This window comes from Oncorhynchus tshawytscha, linkage group LG09 (assembly GCF_018296145.1).
Source record: "Oncorhynchus tshawytscha isolate Ot180627B linkage group LG09, Otsh_v2.0, whole genome shotgun sequence".
NCBI lineage: Eukaryota > Metazoa > Chordata > Actinopteri > Salmoniformes > Salmonidae > Oncorhynchus > Oncorhynchus tshawytscha.
In genome coordinates this window covers 60,777,976-60,800,759 of record NC_056437.1, presented here as the reverse complement: position 1 = coordinate 60,800,759, position 22,784 = coordinate 60,777,976, and the positions used below count along the sequence as shown (strand labels likewise).

General features: G+C 46.8%; 1 protein-coding gene across 1 annotated transcript in view; it reads left to right on the top strand.

Annotated features, from left to right (window-relative positions):
- The window catches only part of dnah2 (dynein, axonemal, heavy chain 2), a 252,152-nt gene that overhangs the window by 186,374 nt on the left and 42,994 nt on the right, over positions 1 to 22,784 (top strand). Inside the window, exons 52-62 of the mRNA XM_042327174.1 lie at positions 5,303 to 5,491; positions 5,650 to 5,735; positions 6,178 to 6,308; positions 6,634 to 6,783; positions 8,472 to 8,639; positions 9,501 to 9,661; positions 12,863 to 13,002; positions 14,011 to 14,143; positions 16,326 to 16,465; positions 20,747 to 20,957; positions 22,573 to 22,689. Coding sequence (XP_042183108.1) covers positions 5,303 to 5,491; positions 5,650 to 5,735; positions 6,178 to 6,308; positions 6,634 to 6,783; positions 8,472 to 8,639; positions 9,501 to 9,661; positions 12,863 to 13,002; positions 14,011 to 14,143; positions 16,326 to 16,465; positions 20,747 to 20,957; positions 22,573 to 22,689 — 1,626 coding nt within the window. The remainder of the gene's footprint in view (positions 1 to 5,302; positions 5,492 to 5,649; positions 5,736 to 6,177; positions 6,309 to 6,633; positions 6,784 to 8,471; positions 8,640 to 9,500; positions 9,662 to 12,862; positions 13,003 to 14,010; positions 14,144 to 16,325; positions 16,466 to 20,746; positions 20,958 to 22,572; positions 22,690 to 22,784) is intronic.

Below are 22,784 nucleotides of genomic sequence, written 5' to 3'. Positions count from 1 at the left end.
ATAACCACACACAAACACATACACAAACACATAACCACATAACCACACACAAACACATAACCACACACACATAAACACACACACACACACATAACCACACACAAACACATAACCACACACACACATAACCACACACACACACACACATAACCACACACACACACACAAACACATAACCACACACACATAAACACACACACACACATAACCACACACACATAAACACACACACACACATAACCACACACAAACACATAACCACACACACACACATAACCACACACACACACACACACATAACCACACACACACACAAACACATAACCACACACACATAACCACACACACACACATAACCACACACAAACACATAACCACACACACACACATAACCACACACACACACATAACCACACACACACACAAACACATAACCACACACACATACCCACACACACACACACACACATAACCACACACAAACACATAACCACACACACACACATAACCACACACACATAACCACACAAACACATAACCACACACATAACCACACACACATAACCACACACACATAACCACACACACACACATAACCACACACACACATAACCACACAAACACATAACCACACACATAACCACACACACATAACCACACACACATAACCACACACACACACATAACCACACACACACACATAACCACACACATAACCACACACACACACATAACCACACACAAACACATAACCACACACATACACAAACACATACACAAACACATAACCACATAACCACACACACACATAACCACACACAAACACATACACAAACACATAACCACATAACCACACACAAACACATAACCACACACATACACAAACACATACACAAACACATAACCACATAACCACACACATAACCACACACACATAACCACACACAAACACATAACCACACACACACACATAACCACACACATAACCACACACAAACACATAACCACACACATACACAAACACATACACAAACACATAACCACATAACCACACACATACACAAACACATACCCACACACACATAACCACACACATACACAAACACATAACCACACACAACCACATAACCACACACAACCCCATAACCACACACACACACACACAACCACATTACCACACACACACACAACCACATAACCACACACACACACAACCACATAACCACACACACACACACAACCACATAAACACACAACCACACAACCACATAACCACACACATACACAACCACATAACCACACACACACACACACACAACCATATAACCACACACACACACACACACACAACCACACATACAACCACATAACCACACACACAGACAACCACATAACCACACACAACCCCATAACCACACACACACACACACACACAAACACATAACCACACACACACACAACTACATAACCACACACAACCCCATAACCACACACACACACACAAAACACATAACCACACACACACACACAAACACATAACCACAGACACACACAACTACATAACCACACACAACCCCATAACCACACACACACACAAACACATAACCAGACACACACACAACCACATAACCACACACACATAAACCACACACACACACACACACAACCATATAACCACACACACACACACAACCACACATACAACCACATAACCACACACACACAACCACATAACCACACACAACCCCATAACCACACACACACACACAACCACATAACCACACACACACACACACACAACCATATAACCACACACACACACACACACACCACACATACAACCGCATAACCACACACACACACACACACACACACACATAAACACACACACAACCACATAACCACACACACACACAACCACACACACACACACACACACACACACACAACCATATAACCACACACACACACACGCACACACAACCACACATACAACCACATAACCACACACACACACACATAAACACACACACACACACACACACACAACCACATAACCACACACACACACACACACAACCACATAACCACACATAACCACACACACACACAACCACAACAACCACACACACACACACACACAAACACATAACCACACACACACACACACACACAACCACATAACCACACACACACACACACATACACACACACATGCTTCTGCTCAATGCTGCTTTCTCCTCCTCTGCAATCTTTCCCCTCCTCTTTCTCCACCTCTTCTCTGCTAGTCACCTCCCTTCTTCTTCATCGCCTACATTCCTTACCACCTCTTTTTCTCCTCTTCCCCTCCCTGTCCTCCTCATCTCCTTCTCCTCTTCTCTCCCTGTCCTCCTCATCTCCTTCTCATCTTCTCTCCCTGTCCTCCTCATCTCCCTCTCCTCCTCATCTCCTTCTCCTCTTCTCTCCCTGTCCTCCTCATCTCCTTCTCCTCTTCTCTCCCTGTTCTCCTCATCTCCTTCTCCTCTTCTCTCCCTGTCCTCCTCATCTCCTTCTCCTCTTCTCTCCCTGTCCTCCTCATCTCCTTCTCCTCCTCATCTCCTTCTCCTCTTCTCTCCCTGTCCTCTTCTCTCCCTGTCCTCCTCATCTCCTTCTCCTCTTCTCTCCCTGTCCTCCTCATCTCCTTCTCCTCTTCTCTCCCTGTCCTCCTCATCTCCTTCTCCTCTTCTCTCCCTGTCCTCCTCATCTCCTCTCTCTCTTCTCTCCCTGTCCTCCTCATCTCCTTCTCCTCTTCTCTACCTGTCCTCCTCATCTCCTCTTTCTCTTCTCTCCCTGTCCTCCTCATCTCCTTCTCCTCTTCTCTCCCTGTCCTCCTCATCTCCCTCTCCTCCTCATCTCCTCTCCTCTTCTCTCCCTGTCCTCCTCATCTCCTTCTCCTCTTCTCTCCCTGTCCTCCTCATCTCCTTCTCCTCTTCTCTACCTGTCCTCCTCATCTCCTCTTTCTCTTCTCTCCCTGTCCTCCTCATCTCCTTCTCCTCTTCTCTCCCTGTCCTCCTCATCTCCCTCTCCTCCTCATCTCCTCTCCTCTTCTCTCCCTGTCCTCCTCATCTCCTTCTCCTCTCTTCTCTCCCTGTCCTCCTCATCTCCTTCTCCTCTTCTCTCCCTGTCCTCCTCATCTCCCTCTCCTCCTCATCTCCTTCTCCTCTTCTCTCCCTGTCCTCCTCATCTCCTCTCTCTCCTCTCCCTGTCCTCCTCATCTCCTCTCTCTCTTCACTCCCTGTCCTCCTCATCCCCTCTCTCTCTTCTCTGTGTTTTTCAGGTCAGTCAGTATCACTGCAGAGCCATGTTTCCTGATAATGAGTCTGTTCTTTCTCTGACATGTTATCATCCTTTCTCTCATTCTCTCTCTCTCTCTCTCTCTCTCTCTCTCTCTCTCTCTCTCTCTCTCTCTCTCTCTCACCCCACCCTGTCTCTCTTTCTCTATCTCTTTCTCTTCATCTCAGCAGAATTCCCCTGATTATCCTTATGGTGATGATGATAATGACAACAAGTAAAATGTGCCACTGCACCCTCATTTAGAAGACAGGAAAAGCATACTGGATGGGATGTCTCCTTTTCCTTTCATTTTTCTGTCGGCTTCTCCCTTTTCTCTCTGACGTCTCTTTTTTGATCACTCCTCCCCCCACCTCCCACCTCACCCCTCTTCTCTCCTCATCTTTCTTTTCAATTATCACTCTTCTTCTGCTCTGAGTTATGTCTCCATCTGATCTGTTCTCACTTTCTCCCTCTTTCTCCTCTCGAATCGTCTCTCCTCTGACATGTGTCCTCCTTCACTCCTTTCTCTCACTCTCTCATCTGTTGCATCCTTCCTCTCTCCCCCTGCTCTCTCCATCCTCTTCCTCTAAACTCTCCCCTGCTCTCTCCATCTTCTTCCTCTATCCTCTCCCCTGCTCTCTCCATCCTCTTCCTCTCTCCCCCTGCTCTCTCCATCCTCTTCCTTTATCCTCTCCCCTGCTCTCTCCATCCTCTTCCTCTCTCCCCCTGCTCTCTCCATCTTCTTCCTCTATCCTCTCCCCTGCTCTCCCCATCCTCTTCCTCTATCCTCTCTCCATCCTCTTCCTCTATCGTCTCTCCATCCTCTTCCTCTATCCTCTCCCCTGCTCTCTCCATCCTCTTCCTCTATCCTCTCTCCATCCTCTTCCTCTATCCTCTCCCCTGCTCTCCCCATCCTCTTCCTCTATCCTCTCTCCATCCTCTTCCTCTATCCTCTCTCCATCCTCTTCCTCTATCCTCTCCCCTGCTCTCTCCATCCTCTTCCTCTATCCTCTCTCCATCCTCTTCCTCTATCCTCTCCCCTGCTCTCTCCATCCTCTTCCTCTATCCTCTCTCCATCCTCTTCCTCTATCCTCTCTCCATCCTCTTCCTCTATCCTCTCTCCATCCTCTTCCTCTATCCTCTCCCCTGCTCTCTCCATCCTCTTCCTCTATCCTCTCTCCATCCTCTTCCTCTATCCTCTCTCCATCCTCTTCCTCTATCCTCTCTCCATCCTCTTCCTCTATCCTCTCCCCTGCTCTCTCCATCCTCTTCCTCTATCCTCTCTCCATCCTCTTCCTCTATCCTCTCCCCTGCTCTCTCCATCCTCTTCCTCTATCCTCTCTCCATCCTCTTCCTCTATCCTCTCTCCATCCTCTTCCTCTATCCTCTCTCCATCCTCTTCCTCTATCCTCTCTCCATCCTCTTCCTCTATCCTCTCCCCTGCTCTCTCCATCCTCTTCCTCTATCCTCTCTCCATCCTCTTCCTCTATCCTCTCCCCTGCTCTCTCCATCCTCTTCCTCTATCCTCTCTCCATCCTCTTCCTCTATCCTCTCTCCATCCTCTTCCTCTATCCTCTCTCCATCCACTTCCTCTATCCTCTCCCCTGCTCTCTCCATCCTCTTCCTCTATCCTCTCCCCTGCCTCTCTTATCAATTTTCACACTTTCTCTCTCTCAACTCGGTCATGTGTACATGTTTACTCCTCTTTCACTCCTCTCCCCCTCTCCAAGAGTCTCAGATCAAGCACATCTACGTCACTATGATCACTCAGAAGCTCTTGTGCTCTCCCTTCCTCTCCTCCTGCACCCCCGCTCTCCTCTTTCATCCCTCCCTCCCTCCCTCACCTCCCCCTTCCTCTCCTCCTGCACCCCGCTCTCCTCTTTCATCCCTCCCTCCCTCACCTCCCCCTTCCTCTCCTCCTGCACCCCCGCTCTCCTCTTTCATCCCTCCTTCCCTCCCTCACCTCCCCTCTCCTCTCCTCTCTCTCCAGGAGTCTCAGATCAAGCGTATCTATGGTACTATGATCAACCAGAAGCTGCAGGAGTTTGAGGAGGAGGTGAAGCCTATAGGTTCCGTCCTGACTCAGGCCACCTTGGAGCTCTACTACTCTACCGTCGCCCGCTTCCTGCCCACGCCCGCCAAGATACACTACCTCTTCAACCTCAGAGACATCTCCAGGGTAGGGGCTACACACACGCGCGCGCGAGTCATACTGAATGCGTCGACTCTCACTCAATCTCTCTTAATCCTGGTGTTCAGTGTCTGGGGTTTAGGCATAGATTAACAGTGGACTTGTGTTTCTGTGCGTCAATAAGCTGTCGTCTCCTCCTCGTCTAGGTGTTCCAGGGTTTACTGCGAGCTCACAGAGACTTCCACGACACCAAGCAGAGCATCACCAGACTGTGGATACACGAGTGCTTCAGGTATACTGCTCTCTATCCCTCGTTATACACTGGCTGGATCCAGCCCTGAATGCTGATTGGCAGTCAGTCATGGTATACCACGGGTTTGACAAAACAGTTATTTTTACTGCTCTACTTACTTTGGTAACCAGTTATAAAATAGTAATACGGCACCTCAGAGGTTTGTGGTAGATGGCCAAATATACCAGAGCTAAGGGCTGTATCCAGGCACTCTGCGTTGCGTCGTGCCTAAGAACAGCCCTTAGCCGTGGTGTATTGGCCGTATACCACACCCCCTCGGGGCAGCTTAAATATATTATAATAAGACATAGGATAAGAGAAGCATTCATTGTACCCAAGGAGACAGTAGTCTCTACCACTACAGTATATACTGTGTACATTCTGTCTGCCTGGGGTGACATGCAGCACGGACTCCTCCGGTCTCCTCTCTCCCCATCCCCAGGGTGTTCTCAGACCGTCTGGTGGACCAGAGTGACACAGAGGCCTTCGTAGGGCTGCTGGCTGAGAAACTAGGCTCTCTGTTTGAACTCACCTACCACAGCATCTGCCCCAACAAACAACCACCCATATTCGGTACTAACAAACGCTCACTCGCGGTATCACACACACACACACAGACACACACACACATACACACACACATACAGGGGACTGGGAGGATGGGATGGATTGTTCTTTAACTAGTCTGAGTGATGAATGGATGTGTGTGTACATTGACAAGCGGACTGGATGAAGGATCGATTTAGGTATTGATTGATGAGTGGTTTGTAATTAGTAGACTGGTTGGTTGGTTGATTGATTACAACAGCTCTGTCTCCCGAGAGTTGTTCACAGACGTCTTGTATGTCAATATAACTACGTGTGTGTGTTTGCGCGCGTGTGTCTCTCTCTCTCTCAGGGGACTTCCTGAAGGAGCACCGTGTGTATGAGGATCTAGTGGACTTGAAGACGTTGAAGGGTTTCATGGAGTCTCAGCTGGAGGACTACAACCTGACCCCTGGAGTGGTACCCATGTCTCTGGTGCTGTTCAGGGACGCCGTAGAACACGGTGAGTAGTAGGACAGATCGATCGTCTATGATGATAATCATAGTCAGTGTAGCCAGTATAGTCAGAATACTGTGTTCAATACTGCGTTCGTACATCAGCTGATACATCAAAGTGCTGTACAGAAACCCAGCCTAAAACCCCAAACAGGAAGCAATGCAGGTGTAGAAGCACGGTGGCTAGGAAAAACTCCCTAGAAAGGCCAGAACCTAGGAAGAAACCTAGAGAGGAGCCAGGCTCTGAAGGGTGGCCAGTCCTCTTCTGGCTGTGCCGGGTGGAGATTATAACAGAACATGGCCAAGATGTTCAAATGTTGATAGATGACCAGCAGGGTCAAATAATAATAATCACAGTGGTTGTAGAGGGTGCAACAGGTCAGCACCTCAGGAGTAAATGTCAGTTGGCTTTTCATAGCCGATCATTGAGAGTATCTCTACCGCTATTGCTGTCTCTAGAGAGTCGAAAACAGTAGGTCTGGGACAGGTAGCACGTCCGGTGAACAGGTCAGGGTTCCATAGCCTCAGGCAGAACAGTTGAAACTGGAGCAGTAGCACGGCCAGGTGGACTGGGGACAAAAAGGAGTCATCATGCCAGGTAGTCCTGAGACATGGTCCTAGGGCACAGGTCCTCACACACACACACACACACACACACACACACACACACACACACACACACACACACACACAGAGAATACTTAAATTCACACAGGACACCGGATAAGACACATAAGCCCCCCAGCACATAAACTACAGCAGCATAAATACTGGAGGCTGAGACAGGAGGGGTCGGGAGACACTGTGGCCCCATCCGAGGACACCCCCGGACAGGGCCAACCAGGCAGGATATAACCCCACCCACTTTGCCAAAGCACAGCCCACACACCACTAGAGGGATATCTTCAACCACCAACTTACCATCCTGAGACAAGGCTGAGTATAGTCCACAAAGATATCCGCCACGGCACAACCCAAGGGGGGCGACAACACAGACAGGAAGATCACGTCAGTGATTCAACCCACTCAAGTGACGCACCCCTCCTAGGGACGGCATGGAAGAGCACCAGTAAGCCAGTGACTCAGTCTCTGTAAATGGTTAGAGGCAGAGAATCCCAGTGGAGAGAGGGAACCGGCCAGGCAGAGGACAGCAAGGGCGGTTCGTTGCTCCAGAGCCTTTCCGTTCACCTTCCCACCCCTGGGCCAGACTACACTCAATCATATGACCCACTGAAGAGATGAGTCTTCAATAAAGACTTAAAGGTTGAGACCGAGTCTGCGTCTCTCACATGGGTAGGCAGACCATTCCATAAGCTGTTTGCTAAGAAATTCTAGGGACAGTAAGGGGGCCTGCGTCTTGTGACCGTAGGGTACGTGTAGGTACGTACGGCAGGACCAAATCGGAAAGATAGGTAGGAGCAAGCCCATGTAATGCTTTGTAGGTTAGCAGTAAAACCATGAAATCATCCCTTGCCTTAACAGGAAGCCAGTGTAGAGAGGCTAGCACTGGAGTACATCCTGTTAGCACACATCCCTGGTGTTTGGTCTCACCTTTTCATTACTTTGGCTCTTACTTCCCATCAAGAAAATATCTTCATTTTCATATCTTACCAATGAGTCAGGTTAGGGATGGGTGTTGGTGTCTAGCTTTGCTGAGCATACAAACAACATGTGTGTGTGTGTGTGTTCCCTCAGTAACCCGTGTGGTGCGTGTGATCAGCCAGCCCAGAGGGAACATGCTGCTGGTGGGCATCGGGGGCTCAGGCAGACAGAGTCTTTCCAAGATGGCCGCCTCCATCTGTGAGTACCTGGTCTTCCAGGTGGAAGTCACCAAGCAGTACCGCAAGCAGGAGTTCAGAGAGGGTAAGAGACCATTAAACATGACCTAGTACCAGCACATGGGTTTTAATACTTTTTGAAATCATTTCAAATACTTCATCTGAGCTCAATTGAGCTTGCCTAGCACAATGGAACCAATGAGAGGGAGACTTTCTAGTCAACTGCACTACAGAGGTATGAGACAGAGGTATATATTTGGACCTGTTCTGCAAGAGAAATTTGTCAAATTTGGTTGATCTGCCAACAGCAAGGCATTTGTTTAGAACAGGGGTCTTCAACCTTTTCTTGTCCAGGGACCCCATCCCAGGAAAACCAGCAACCCAGGGACCCCCATCATGTTAGTCCCCCCCCCAAAGAAATTCATGTCTTGTCTTATCATCAGGTGAATGATAATGGAAAGGATATCAAATCAACATTTTAAAATGAATAGAAGTCATTTATTCTGTTGTTGCTAGCAACATTCTTATTATTTAATTTTTTTCGCAGACCCCCTGCAGTACATCTGCGGGACCCCTGTTGAATACCTCTGGTTTAGAACATAATTGCACTGAATTACAGCACACTGCTCAGGGCTGCTCGCTCCCTGAGCGTTTAATATGAATTGAGTCAGACTGATAGCCTTACGTTCTGCTCTAATTGAACAAAACACTTTAATTAGATGGCATTTTCCTCCGTTTGTTCGTTGTTAGTTTATATTTTAGTTGCTTTTCAACTGGTGCAGTTATTTTGATTGTTCAGGAATGTCCTACTTTGTTGAGTCAGATTCTAGGCCTAGAACCTTAACCAAAATACTTTTGTCGTGATCACAACCCGGCAACACACACGCACACACACGCACACACACACATCCTTGAGTCTTCTCCTCCCATGCATGTCTCCTCCCAGACATAAAGAAGTTGTATCGTCTGACGGGTGTGGACAACAAGCCCACCGTGTTCCTGTTCAACGACACCCAGATAGTAGACCAGTCTTTCCTGGAGGACATCAACAACATCCTCAGCTCTGGAGAGGTGCCCAACCTCTACAAACAGGACGAGTTTGAAGAGGTACGATTACTAAACATGGTTTAATACAATGCAACGTTTGCATCTGTTATTTTGAAAGGGGGACTTTACACAGGTGCTAGTGCACTGAGTGTACAAAACAATAAGAACACCTTTCTAGTATTGAGTTGCTGCCCCCCTCCCCCACCTCCCACTTTTGCCCTCAGAACAGCCTCAGTTTGTTGGGGCATGGAGTCTACAAGGTGTCGAATGCATTCCACAGGGATGTTGGCCCATGTTGACTCCGATGCTTCCCACAATTGTGTCAAGTTGGCTTTGGGTGGTGGACCATTTTTGATGCACGTGGGAAACTGTTCAGCGGGAAAAACCCAGTAGCGTTGCAGTTCCTGACACTGAAACACACTGTTGTACACGGTGATCCAGGGCACCCCAAACATGCTCAATGGGTGACATGTCTGGTGAGTATGCAGGCCATGGAAGAACTATGACATTTTCAGCTTCCAGGAATTGTGTACAGATCCTTGCGACAAGAGGCCATGCATTATCATGAAACATGAGGTGATGGCGGCGGATGAACGGCATGACAATGGGCCTCAGGATCTTGACATGGTATCTCTGTGCATTCAAATTCCCCGTCGATAAAATGCAATTGTGTTCGTTGTCCGTAGCTTTTGCCTGCCCATACCATAACCCAACCGCCACCATGGGGCACTCTGTTCACAGAGTTGACATCAGCAAACTGCTCAACCACACAACGCCATACACGCTGTCTGCCATCTGCCCAGTACAGTTGAAACCAGGATTCATCCGTGAAGAGCACACTCTAAAGCGTGCCACTGTCCAACGAAGGTGAACATTTGGCCGCTGAAGTTGGTTACGGTGCCGAACTGTAGTCAGGTTAAGACCCTGGTAAGGATGACAAGCACGCAGATGAGCTTCACTGAGACAGTTTATGACAGTTGGTGCAGAAATTCTTTGGTTATGCAAACCCACAGTTTCATCAGCTTTCCGGGTGGCTAGTCTCAGACAATCCTGCAGGTGAAGAAGCTGGATGTGGAGGTCCTGGGCTGGCGTGTTTGCAATGTGGTCTACAGTTGTGAGGCCGGTTGCCAAATTCTCTAAAACAACGTTGGAGGGGGCTTATGGTAGAGAAATTAACATTCAATTCTCTGGCAAAAGCTCTGGTGGACATTCCTGCAGTAGGCATGCCAATTGCACGCTCCCTAAAAACGTGAGACATCTGTAGCATTGTGTTGTGTGACAAAACTGCACATTTAAGAGTGGCCTTTTATTGTTCCCCAGCACAAGGTGCACCTGTGTAATGATCATGCCGCTTAATCAGCTTCTTGATATGCCACACCTGTCTGGTGAATGGATTATCTTGCCAAAGCAGAAATGATGTAAACCAATTTGTGCGCAAAAAAAGAAGCAAGCTTTTTGTGCATTTGGAAAATGTCTGGGGATCTTTTATTTCAGCTCATGAAGCATGGGACCAACACTTTACACGTTGCATTGACATTTTTGTTCAGTATATATAATACATAATGTATGAATGAACAAAGGATTTTTTGTTGTTGTGTCCAGTCGCCGTTTGGCAACCCATCCCTTTTGGGGTTAATTGACACATAAAGAAACATTACAATAATTCACTGTGGTAATTCAGCGTTAATTCTTCTTCCGGTGTTCGCTGCAGTGTGCATCGCATAAAGAGTGAAAAAATGTAAGATAAAAATCATTGCATTATTGTAAATAAGGTTATCCAAACAATAATTACATCCCTAGAGCAGTACAAATATATACATACACACAGGCATATACACTGCATATATACACATACAAACATACATACATAATATGAGAATGTGTTCTTAACTGACTTGCCTAGTTAAATAAAGGTTCAATAAAAGAATAACTTACAGATAAATGAATACAGAAAAATGAAACAGAGGGCATTTGAGCCCAGTCTGGCACAAAGAGAAGATTAATATGAGAGACAAGCCGATACACAATCTATATACACACGTGCCATTTACCACTTAGAAGCTAAGTATTTGTATCATTTAATTATAGGTAGCCCTTTTTCTTTTGTTCCAGGCTTTATCTAAATATTCCACAAACGGAAATACACAATGGACAAAATACCACTTCAGTTTCTCCTCATCGCGCAGCCACATAATGCCAGTGTATATCTGGTGGTCTGTCTCTTCATCGCTCAGCCACATAATGCCAGGGTATATCTGGTGGTCTGTCTCTTCATCACTCAGCCACATAATGCCAGGGTATATCTGGTGGTCTGTCTCTTCATCACTCAGCCACATAATGCCAGGGTATATCTGGTGGTCTGTCTCTTCATCACTCAGCCACATAATGCCAGGGTATATCTGGTGGTCTGTCTCTTCATCACTCAGCCCCATAATGCAGCCACATAATGCCAGGGTATATCTGGTGGTCTGTCTCTTCATCACTCAGCCACATAATGCCAGGGTATATCTGGTGGTCTGTCTCTTCATCACTCAGCCCCATAATGCCAGGGTATATCTGGTGGTCTGTCTCTTCATCACTCAGCCCCATAATGCCAGGGTATATCTGGTGGTCTGTCTCTTCATCACTCAGCCACATAATGCCAGGGTATATCTGGTGGTCTGTCTCTTCATCACTCAGCCCCATAATGCCAGGGTATATCTGGTGGTCTGTCTCTTCATCACTCAGCCACATAATGCCAGGGTATATCTGGTGGTCTGTCTCTTCATCACTCAGCCACATAATGCCAGGGTATATCTGGTGGTCTGTCTCTTCATCACTCAGCCCCATAATGCCAGGGTATATCTGGTGGTCTGTCTCTTCATCACTCAGCCACATAATGCCAGGGTATATCTGGTGGTCTGTCTCTTCGTCGCTCAGCCACATAATGCTAGGGTATATCTGGTGTGCTTTCTGGAATACGAGAAAGCGTATATCGCGGTAGAAAGTACAATAGAGGATAAAATGAATTTCATTCTGTATTTCTTCGAGGTCGCAATAGTTACATAGTGTTTCCTCTTCAATTTCACCACGATAACGACTGTATATTATCTCTCTATTTTAGTACATCTCTTGTAGAAATGTCACCACAAAAATAATAGATAAAAGTGTAATAGTGCTATCCAGAATGTGTGTGGTAGGCTAGTTTGTGTTTTCTATGTTTGTTCTTATGTTGTTTTGTCTCGTTGTGTATTAACCTTTGACCCTGACCTCCTCGTCCAGGTGTCCAGTGCTCTGTCGGACTGGGCCAGGAAAGACAACATCATTGAGACTCCAGACTCCATGTTCAACTACCTGATAGAGAGAGTGAGGAACAACCTGCACATCGTGCTCTGCATGAGCCCTGTGGGAGACCCCTTCAGGTAAGCCTGCACTCGGGACAGTTTTTGAAGTTAAAGAATGTACAGTGCCTGCTATATCGCACCAAGCAAAGTGATTAGTCATGTACAAAGCACTGAACACATTCAACAATAAGGGTTTGAGACAGAGATGAAAGCTTTTCCTGCAGCATCATCTGTGCTAATGGGCGACTAGTAGAGGTTTCTTCCTAAGCATTGCCACCATTCTCTCATTATCTGTTTCCTTCTCATGCTCTCTCTGTCTGAGTGTTGTAAACCCCACACTCCAGCAAAGCTGATTATCAGTATTAGAGCATAGACAGCCAAACATGAACACTTGTCAGCTTGTTAATGGCTAATGTGCGTCCCGCCATCCCTTGTCTTACAAATTAGGAATTGTGTTTAGGATGACACAGCGCTTTAGACCTGAGGCTTGCTGTGATTAGAAATGACAGGATGGATAGCAGACATGATGGCTGGGTCACTCACACACACACGTACACACACATACGCACACACCAGTCTTTCTCTCTCTCATTAACGAGACAGGGCAGTGTTCACACATAATACCACTAATTGGGCTGGCAGGGCCCATTACCCAGAGCTAATCACCATGCTTTGGCTGTTGGCTCCAGGGCTGCCCTCCATTCCTCCATCTCTCCATTCCTCCATTCCTCCACCTCTGACCAGTATTTGTGGCTGGGAGTGAGAGGGGATCTTACCAGGTCAACACAGTCACACTGGCTGTGTGATGGCATGACAGCAATTAGCAAGCAAAACCTAGTGGCTCAGACAATGGAGGTTGGGTCATGGCAGCTGTTAAGTTGAGTGGATTTAAGTTGCATTTCTCCAAGAGCTCAAAGTGATTTTCATCATTCACGACATTCACCTCCACAGCAGTGTTTAGCACCCACCTGGGTAACGCACCCATTTAGACACAACTAGACTCAGAACACACCCCACAACAGATTGAAACATTTATTGAAATCAATGGACTCTTTGGATCTGATTAACTTGTATGTGTTCCTCAAGGAACTATATCCGTCAGTACCCAGCCCTGGTGAACTGTGCCACCATCGACTGGTTCTCAGAGTGGCCCAGAGATGCCCTGTTGGAGGTGGCTGAGAGATACCTGGATGGACTGGCCCTGGGCACCGTGGAGGGGGTGAGACACACACACACACATGCTGGCACGCACGCACACACATACAGATAACACACATACAGTGGGGAGAACAAGTATTTGATACACTGCCGATTTTGCAGGTTTTCCTACTTACAAAGCATGTAAAGGTCTATAATTTTTTATCATAGGTACACTTCAACTGTGAAGTTCTAAAACAAAAATCCAGAAATGTAATTGCATGACAAGTATTTGATCACCTACCAACCAGTAAGAATTCCGTCTCTCTCAGACCTGTTAGTTTTTCTTTAAGAAGCCCTCCTGTTCTTCACTCATTACCTGTATTAACTGCACCTGTTTGAACTCATTACCTGTATAAAAGACACCTGTTCACACACTCAATCAAACAGACTCCAACCTCTCTACAATGGCCAATACCAGAGAGCTGTGTAATGACATCAGGGATAAAATTGTAGACCTGCACAAGGCTGGGATGGGCTACATGACAATAGGCAAGCAGCTTGGTGAGAAGGCAACAACTGTTGGAGCAATTATTAGAAAATGGAAGAAGTTCAAGATGACGGTCAATTACCCTCGGTCAGGGGCTCCATGTAAGATCTCACCTCGTGGGGCATCAATGATCATGAGGAAGGTTAGGGATCAGCTCAGAACTACACGGCAGGACCTGGTCAATGACCTGAAGAGAGCTGGGAGCACAGTCTCAAAGAAAACCATTAGTAACACACTACGACGTCATGGATTAAAATCCTGCAACGCATGCAAGGTCCCCCTGCTCAAGCCAGCGCATGTCCAGGCCCGTCTGAAGTTTGCCAATGACCATCTGGATGATCCAGAGGAGGAATGGGAGAAGGTCATGTGGTCTGATGAGACAAAAATATAGCTTTTTGGTCTAAAACTCCACTCACCGTGTTTGGAGAAAGAAGAAGGATGGGTACAACCCCAAGAACACCATCCCAACCGTGAAGCATGGAGGTGGAAACATCATTCTTTGGGGATGCTCTTCTGCAAAGGGGACAGGACGACTGCACCGTATTGAGGGGAGGATGGATGGGGCCATGTATCGCGAGATCTTGGCCAACAACCTCCTTCCCTCAGTAAGAACATTGAAGATGGGTCGTGGCTGGGTCTTCCAGCATGACAACGACCCGAAACACACAGCCAGGGCAACTAAGGAGATGCTCCGTAAGAAGCATTTCAAGGTCCTGGAGTGGCCTAGCCAGTCTCCAGACCTGAACCCAATAGAAAATCTTTGGAGGGAGCTGAAAGTCCGTATTGCCTAGCAACAGCCCCGAAACCTGAAGGATCTGGAGAAGGTCTGTATGGAAGAGTGGGCCAAAATCCCTGCTGCAGTGTGTGCAAACCTGGTCAAGAACTACAGGAAAGGTATGACCTCTGTAATTGCAAACAAAGGTTTCCGTACCATATATTAAGTTCTGCTTTTCTGATGTATCAAATACTTATGTCATGCAATAAAATGCAAATTAATTACTTAAAAATCATACAATGTGATTTCCTGGATTTTTGTTTTAGATTCCATCTCTCACAGTTGAAGTATACCTATGATAAAAATTACAGACCTCTACATGCTTTGTAAGTAGGAAAACCTGCAAAATCGTCAGTGTATCAAATACTTGTTCTCCCCACTGTACACTTCTATCTAACTGAACTTGGTTAGAAGGTTAGCCTGCTGTGTGATGGAGTGATTCACCCTCTCATCCTTCCTGTGTAGCTACTAGCTAGTCTTTTAAAATACATTTATGAAGAGCAGCTGGGTTGTGAAAACCTCAAGAATTAAAGCTTGTGTTAATTGTAGTCTCATCTATTATGCTGTACCCGCCACGCACACGTCACCTTCGCCTTCACACTCCTACCCAACACTGCTTTGCTCTGTTGCTCTGTTTCCACAAGGGTATGTAAATGTTGTAGGAATGTCGTAGGAATGTTTACGGCAGGAGTGTTTTCCTGGCTGCATGACCAGGAGAAACTCTTGGCTCTTGTAATGTTGTATGTTTCAATAGTGTTATATTCTCTTGTAATACATTTTTAATAACGTTGTAATGACATGTTGGGGATTTATTGTAGATCTAGACAAAGGTGTCCAGTATTTTTGTGACCATGCACCAGTCTGTGGCCCAGTAATGTTGTCTAATGTTGTAATAACGTTGTAACAACGTTATATCTTTGGGTGGATGTGTTCCTCTAGATCCAGACCAAAGTGGCCAGTATCTTTGTGACCATGCATCAGTCTGTGGCCCAGTTCTCCCAGAGGATGAAGCTGGAGCTGAAGAGACACAACTATGTCACTCCTACCAACTACCTGGAGCTGGTGTCTGGATACAAAAAGTAACTAACTACCATCCCCATTGCCAACTCAAAGTGTTTCTTAGACTTCTCTCAATCTGTCAGTCATCTCCCTGTCTACCGGGTCTGCTGTCTCCCACTCTTTGATGCAGTATATCTTTCACATTCTGTCTCTGTCTGTCTCTCTGTATCTATCTGTCTGTCTGTCTTTCTGTCTCTTCATCAAATCAAATTGTATTTGTGACATGCTCCGAATACAACAGGTATTACACCTTACAGTGAAATGCTTACTTACAAGCCCTTAGCCAACAATGCAATTTTAAGACAAATACCTTTAAAAAAAAGTATTAGATAAGAATAACAAATGTTTAAAAAGCAGCAGTAAAATAACAATAGCGGGGCTATATACAGGGGGGGAACGGTACAGAGTCAATGTGTGGGGGCACCGGTGTCGAGGTAATTGAGGTAATATGTATTAAAGTGACTATGCATAGATAATAACAGAGAGTAGCAGCAGCGTGGGGGGGGCGGCAATGCAGATAGTCTGGGTAGTCATTTGATTAGATGTTCAGGAGTCTATTGGCTTGGGGGTAAAAGCTGTTTAGAAGCCTCTTGGACCTAGACTTGGCGCTCCGGTACCGCTTGCTGTGCAGTAGCAAAGAAAACAGTCTATGACTAGAGTGGCTGGAGTTAGGGCCTTCCTCTGACACCGCCTGGTATAGAGGTCCTGGATGATGTACTGGGCCGTACGCACTACTCTCTGTAGTGCCTTGCAGTCGGAGGCTGAGCAGTTGGCATACCAGGCAGTGATGCAACCCGTCAGGATGCTCTCGATGGTGCAGCTGTAAAAAAGAAAAATTAGGATCTGAGGGGGAATAGGTTTTGTCGTGCCCTCTTCACGACTGTCTTGGTGTGATTGGACCATGTTCGTTTGTTGGTGATGTGGACCCCAAGGATCTTGAAGCTCTCAACCTGCTCCACTACAGCCCTGCCGATGAGAATGGGGGTGTGCTCGGTCCTCTTTTGCCTGTAGTTCACAATCAACGTTGAAGGAGATGTTGTCTCTGACCTCCTCCCTATTGGCTGTCTCATTGTTGTCTGTGATCAGGCCTACCACTGTTGTGTCATCGGCAAACTTAATGATGGTGTTGGTGTCGTGGCTGACCATGCAGTCATGAGTGAACAGGGAGTACAGGAGGGGACTGAGTACGCACCCCTGAGGGGCCCCTGTGTTGAGGATCAGCGTGGCGCCTGTATTGTTACCTACCCTCACCACCTGGGGGCGGCCCATCAGGAAATCCAGGATCCAGTTGCAGAGGTAGTTGTTTAGCCCCAGGGTCCAATCCCACAAAGGTGTTCCTTTTGTCCAGGTGTGAAAGGGCAGTGGAGTGCAATAGAGATTGCATCATCTGTGGATCTGTAGGGGAAGTATGCAAATTGAACTGGGTCTACGGTTTCTGGGATAATGGTGTTGATGTGAGTCACTTCATGACTACAGACGTGAGTGAGTGCTACGGGTCGGTAGTCATTTAGGCAGGTCACCTTAGTGTTCTTGGGCACAGGGACTATGGTGGTCTGCTTGAAACATGTTGGTATTACAGACTTGCCGTACCAGGCAGTTGCCGTACCAGGCAGTAATACAGCCCGACAGGATGCTCTCGATTGTGCATCTGTAAAGGTTTGTGAGTGCTTTTGGTGACAAGCCATATTTCTTCAGCCTCCTGAGGTTGAAGAGGCACTGCTGCGCCTTCTTCACAACGCTGTCTGTGTGGGTGGACCAATTCAGTTTGTCCGTGATGTGTACGTCGAGGAACTTAAAACTTTACTACCCTCTCCACTACTGTCCCGTCGATGTGGATAGGGGGGTGCCCTCTGCTGTTTCCTGAAGTCCACGATCATCTCCTTTGTTTTGTTGACGTTGAGTGTGAGGTTATTTTCCTGACACCACACTCCGAGTGCCCTCACCTCCTCCCTGTAGGGCGTCTCGTCATTGTTGTAATCAAGCCTTGTAATGACTCCTTGCTGTCCCCAGTCCACCTGGCCATGCTGCTGCTCCAGTTTCAACTTCCACCTGACTGTGCTGCTGCTCCAGTTTCAACTGTTCTGCCTTATTATTATTCGACCATGCTGGTCATTTATGAACATTTGAACATCTTGGCCATGTTCTGTTATAATCTCCACCCGGCACAGCCAGAAGAGGACTGGCCACCCCACATAGCCTGGTTCCTCTCTAGGTTTCTTCCTAGGTTTTGGCCTTTCTAGGGAGTTTTTCCTAGCCACCGTGCTTCTACACCTGCATTGCTTGCTGTTTGGGGTTTTAGGCTGGGTTTCTGTACAGCACTTTGAGATATCAGCTGATGTACGAAGGGCTATATAAATAAATTTGATTTGATTTGATTTGATTTTGATTTTGATTTGAAGCCTACCACTGTAGTGTCGTCCGCAAACTTGATGATTGAGTTGGAGGCGTGCATGGCCACGCAGTCGTGGGTGAACAGGGAGTACAGGAGAGGGCTGAGAATGCACCCTTGTGGGGCCCCAGTGTTGAGGATCAGCGGGGTGGAGATGTGGTAACCTACCCTCACCACCTGGGGGTGTACCCAGTTGCACAGTCCAGTGCCCAGTTGCACAGGGCGGGGTCGAGACCCAGAGCTTGATGACGAGTTTGGAGGGTACTATGGTGTTAAATGCTGAGCTGTAGTTGATGAACAGCATTCTCACATAGGTATTCCTCTTGTCCAGATGGGTTAAGGCAGTCTGCAGTGTGGTTACGATTGCGTCGTCTGTGGACCTATTGGGGCGGTAAGCAAATTGGAGTGGGTCTAGGTTGTCAGGTAGGGTCTAGGGTGATATGGTCCTTGTGTCTCAAAGCACTTCATGATGACGGAAGTGAGTGCGACGAGGCAGTAGTAGTTTAGCTTAGTTACCTTAGCTTTCTTGGGAACAGGAACAATGGTGGCCCTCTTGAAGCATGTGGGGACAGCAGACTGGGATAGGGATTGATTGAATATGTCCGTAAACACACCAGCCAGCTGGTCTGCGCATTCTCTGAGGACGCGGCTGGGGATGTCGTCTGTGCCTGCAGCCTTGCGAGGGTTAACACATTTAAATGTTTTACTCACGTCGGCTGTAGTGAAGGAGAGTCCGCAGGTTTTGGTAGCGGGCCGTGTCTGTGGCACTGTATTGTCCTCAAAGCGAGCAAAGAAGTTATTTAGTCTGTCTGGGAGCAAGACATCCTGCTCCGCGACAGGGCTGGTTTTCTTTTTGTAATCCGTGATTGACTGTAGACCCTGCCACATACCTCTTGTGTCTGAGCCGTTGAATTGCAACTCTACTTTGTCTCTATACTGACGCTTAGCTTGTTTGATTGCCTTGCAGATGTGTCTGCTTGGGGGTGGTTCGCGCTTTCAATATAATACGGCTGTGATTATAATCAAAGGGAATTCTCTTGGTAGATAATGTGGTCGACATGTGATTGTGAGGAATTCTAAGTCAGGTGAACAGAAGGACTTGAGTTCCTGTATGTTGTTATGATCACACCAAGATATGTGGTTTCGTTTACTCAAATAAAGTTAATCATAAGGCATACCCCATGTGATTGTGAGGAATTCTAAGTCAGGTGAACAGAAGGACTTGAGTTCCTGTTCTTCTTACCAGAAAGATGCTTGTTTCTGTCAGCGGGATGCGTGAAGAAACCAGCTGGCTGTACCGACTCCGATAGCGTGTCTCAAGTGAGCCATGTTTCCGTGAAGCAAAGAACGTTACAGTTTCTGATGTCTCTCAGGAAGGCTACCCTTGCTCCGATTTCATCAACCTTGTTGTCAAGAGACTGGACATTGGCGAGTAGTATGCTAGTATGCCGCTTCGTTTGCCCCTTTTACGGCGACGTTGTTTAGGTGCGCCGGCTGGGATCCGATCCATTGTCCTGGGTGGTGGGCAAAACACAGGATCCGCTTCGGGAAAGTCGTATTCCTGGTCGTAATGATGTTGAGTTGACTCTGCTCTTATATTCAGTAGTTCCTCCCAAATGTATGTAATGAAACCTAAGGTTACCTGGGGTACCAATGTAAAAAAAACAAAATACTGCATAGTTTCCTAGGAACGCGAGGCGAGTCGGCCATCTCTGTCTGCGCCGGAAGTATCTTACTATCTGTCTGTATCTGTCTGCCTGCCTCTCTGTATATGTCTGTCTGTCTGTCTGTTTTACTCTATCTGACTCCCTGACTATTTTTATTGCCTCACTCTCTCCCTTTCTTTATTTCTTTCTCTCACTTGATCTTTCCTTCACTCATTCTAACTCTCCCTCTCCCTGTGTATCTCCAGGCTGCTGGCTGAGAAGCGCAGTGAGCTGGGGGAACAGGTGACCAAGCTGAGGAACGGCCTGTTTAAGATAGACGACACTCGCAGCAAGGTGGAGGCCATGTCTGTGGAGCTGGAAGAGGCCAAGAAGAAGGTGGCTGACTTCCAGAAGCAGTGTGAGGAGTACCTGGTCATCATCGTCCAGCAGAAGAGAGAGGCCGATGAACAGCAGAAGGTACGTACAGTTGAAGTCGGAAGTTTACATACACTTAGGTTGGAGTCATTCAAATCTGTTTTTCAACCACTCCATAAATTTCTTGTTAACCATCTTTAGTTTTGGCAAGTCGGTTAGGACATCTACTTTGTGCATGACACAAGTCATTTTTCCAACAACTGTTTACAGACAGATTGTTTCACTGTATCACAATTCCAGTGAGTCAGAAGTTTACATACACTAAGTTGACTGTGCCCTTAAACGGCTTGGAAAATTCCAGAAAATTATGTCATGGCTTTAAAAGCTTCTGATAGGCTAATTGACATCATTTGAATCAATTGAAGGTGTACCTGTGGGTGTATTTCAAGACCTACCTTCAAACTCAGTACCTCTTTGCTTGACATCATGGGAAAATCTAAAGAAATCAGCCAAGACCTCAGAAAAGAAATTGTAGACCTCCACAAGTCTGGTTCATCCTTGGAAGCAATTTCCAAAAGCCTGAAGGTACCACTTTCATCTGTACAAACAGTAGCACGCAAGTATAAACACCATAGGACCACACAGCCGTCGTACCGCTCAGGAAGTAGACGTGTTCTGTCTCCTAGAGATGAATGTACATTGGTGCGAAAAGTGCAAATCAATCCCAGAACAACAGCAAAGGACCTTGTGAAGATGCTGGAGGAAACAGGTACAAAAGTGTCTATATCCACAGTAAAACGAGTCCTATATCGATATAACCCGAAAGGCCGCTCAGCAAGGAAGAAGCCACGGATCCACAACCGCCATAAAAAAGCCAGACTACGGTTTGCAACTGCACATGGGGACAAAGATCGTACTTTTTGGAGAAATTTCCTCTGGTCTGATGAAACAAAAATAGAACTGTTTGACCATAATGACCATCGTTATGTTTGTAGGAAAAAGGGGGAGGCTTGCAAGCTGAAGAACAACCGTGTAGCACGGGGGTGGCAGCATCATGTTGTGGGGGTGCTTTGCTGCAGGAGGGTCTGGTGCACTTCACAAAATAGATAGGCATCATGAGGTTGGAAAATTATGTGGATATATTGAAGCAAATGGGTCTTCCAAAGGAACAATGACCTCAGGCATACTTCCAAGCAAAATGGCTTAAGGACAACAAAGTCAAGGTATTGGAGTGGCCATCACAAAGCCCTGACCTCAATCCTATAGAACATTTGTGGGCAGAACTGAAAAAGCGTGTGCGAACAAACCTGACTCAGTTACACCAGCTCTGTCAGGAGGAATGGGCCAAAATAAACCCAACTTATTGTGGGAAGCTTGTGGAAGGCTACCCGAAACATTTGACCCAAGTTAAACAATTTAAAGAATGCTACGAAATACTAATTGAGTGTATGTAAACTTCTTACCCACTGGGAATGTGATGAAAGAAATAAAAGCTGAAATAAATCATCCTCTCTACTATTATTCTGTCATTTCACATTCTGAAAGTAAAGTGGTGATCCTAACTGACCTAAGACAGGGAATTTTTACCAGGATTAAATGTCAGGAATTGTGAAAAACTGAGTTTAAATGTATTTGAATAAGGTGCATGTAAACTTTTGACTTCAACTGTACATCTGGTGGTGTGTGTGCATGTGTGCGGTCGTGCCCGTGTGTGTAGACTGTGAGTGCCCACAGTGAGAAGATCGGAGCAGAAGAGATCAAGTGTAGGGCCATGGCTGAGAACGCCCAGAGAGACCTGGATGAAGCCGTGCCTGCTCTGGAGGAGGCCATGAAGGTAAGCTGTTTGTATCTGTTTTTACGTGTGATACTGCCTCTGTGTGTGGCTGGGTCTCAATAGCAGCAGGGGTCGCCTTTCACGCTTGATAACAC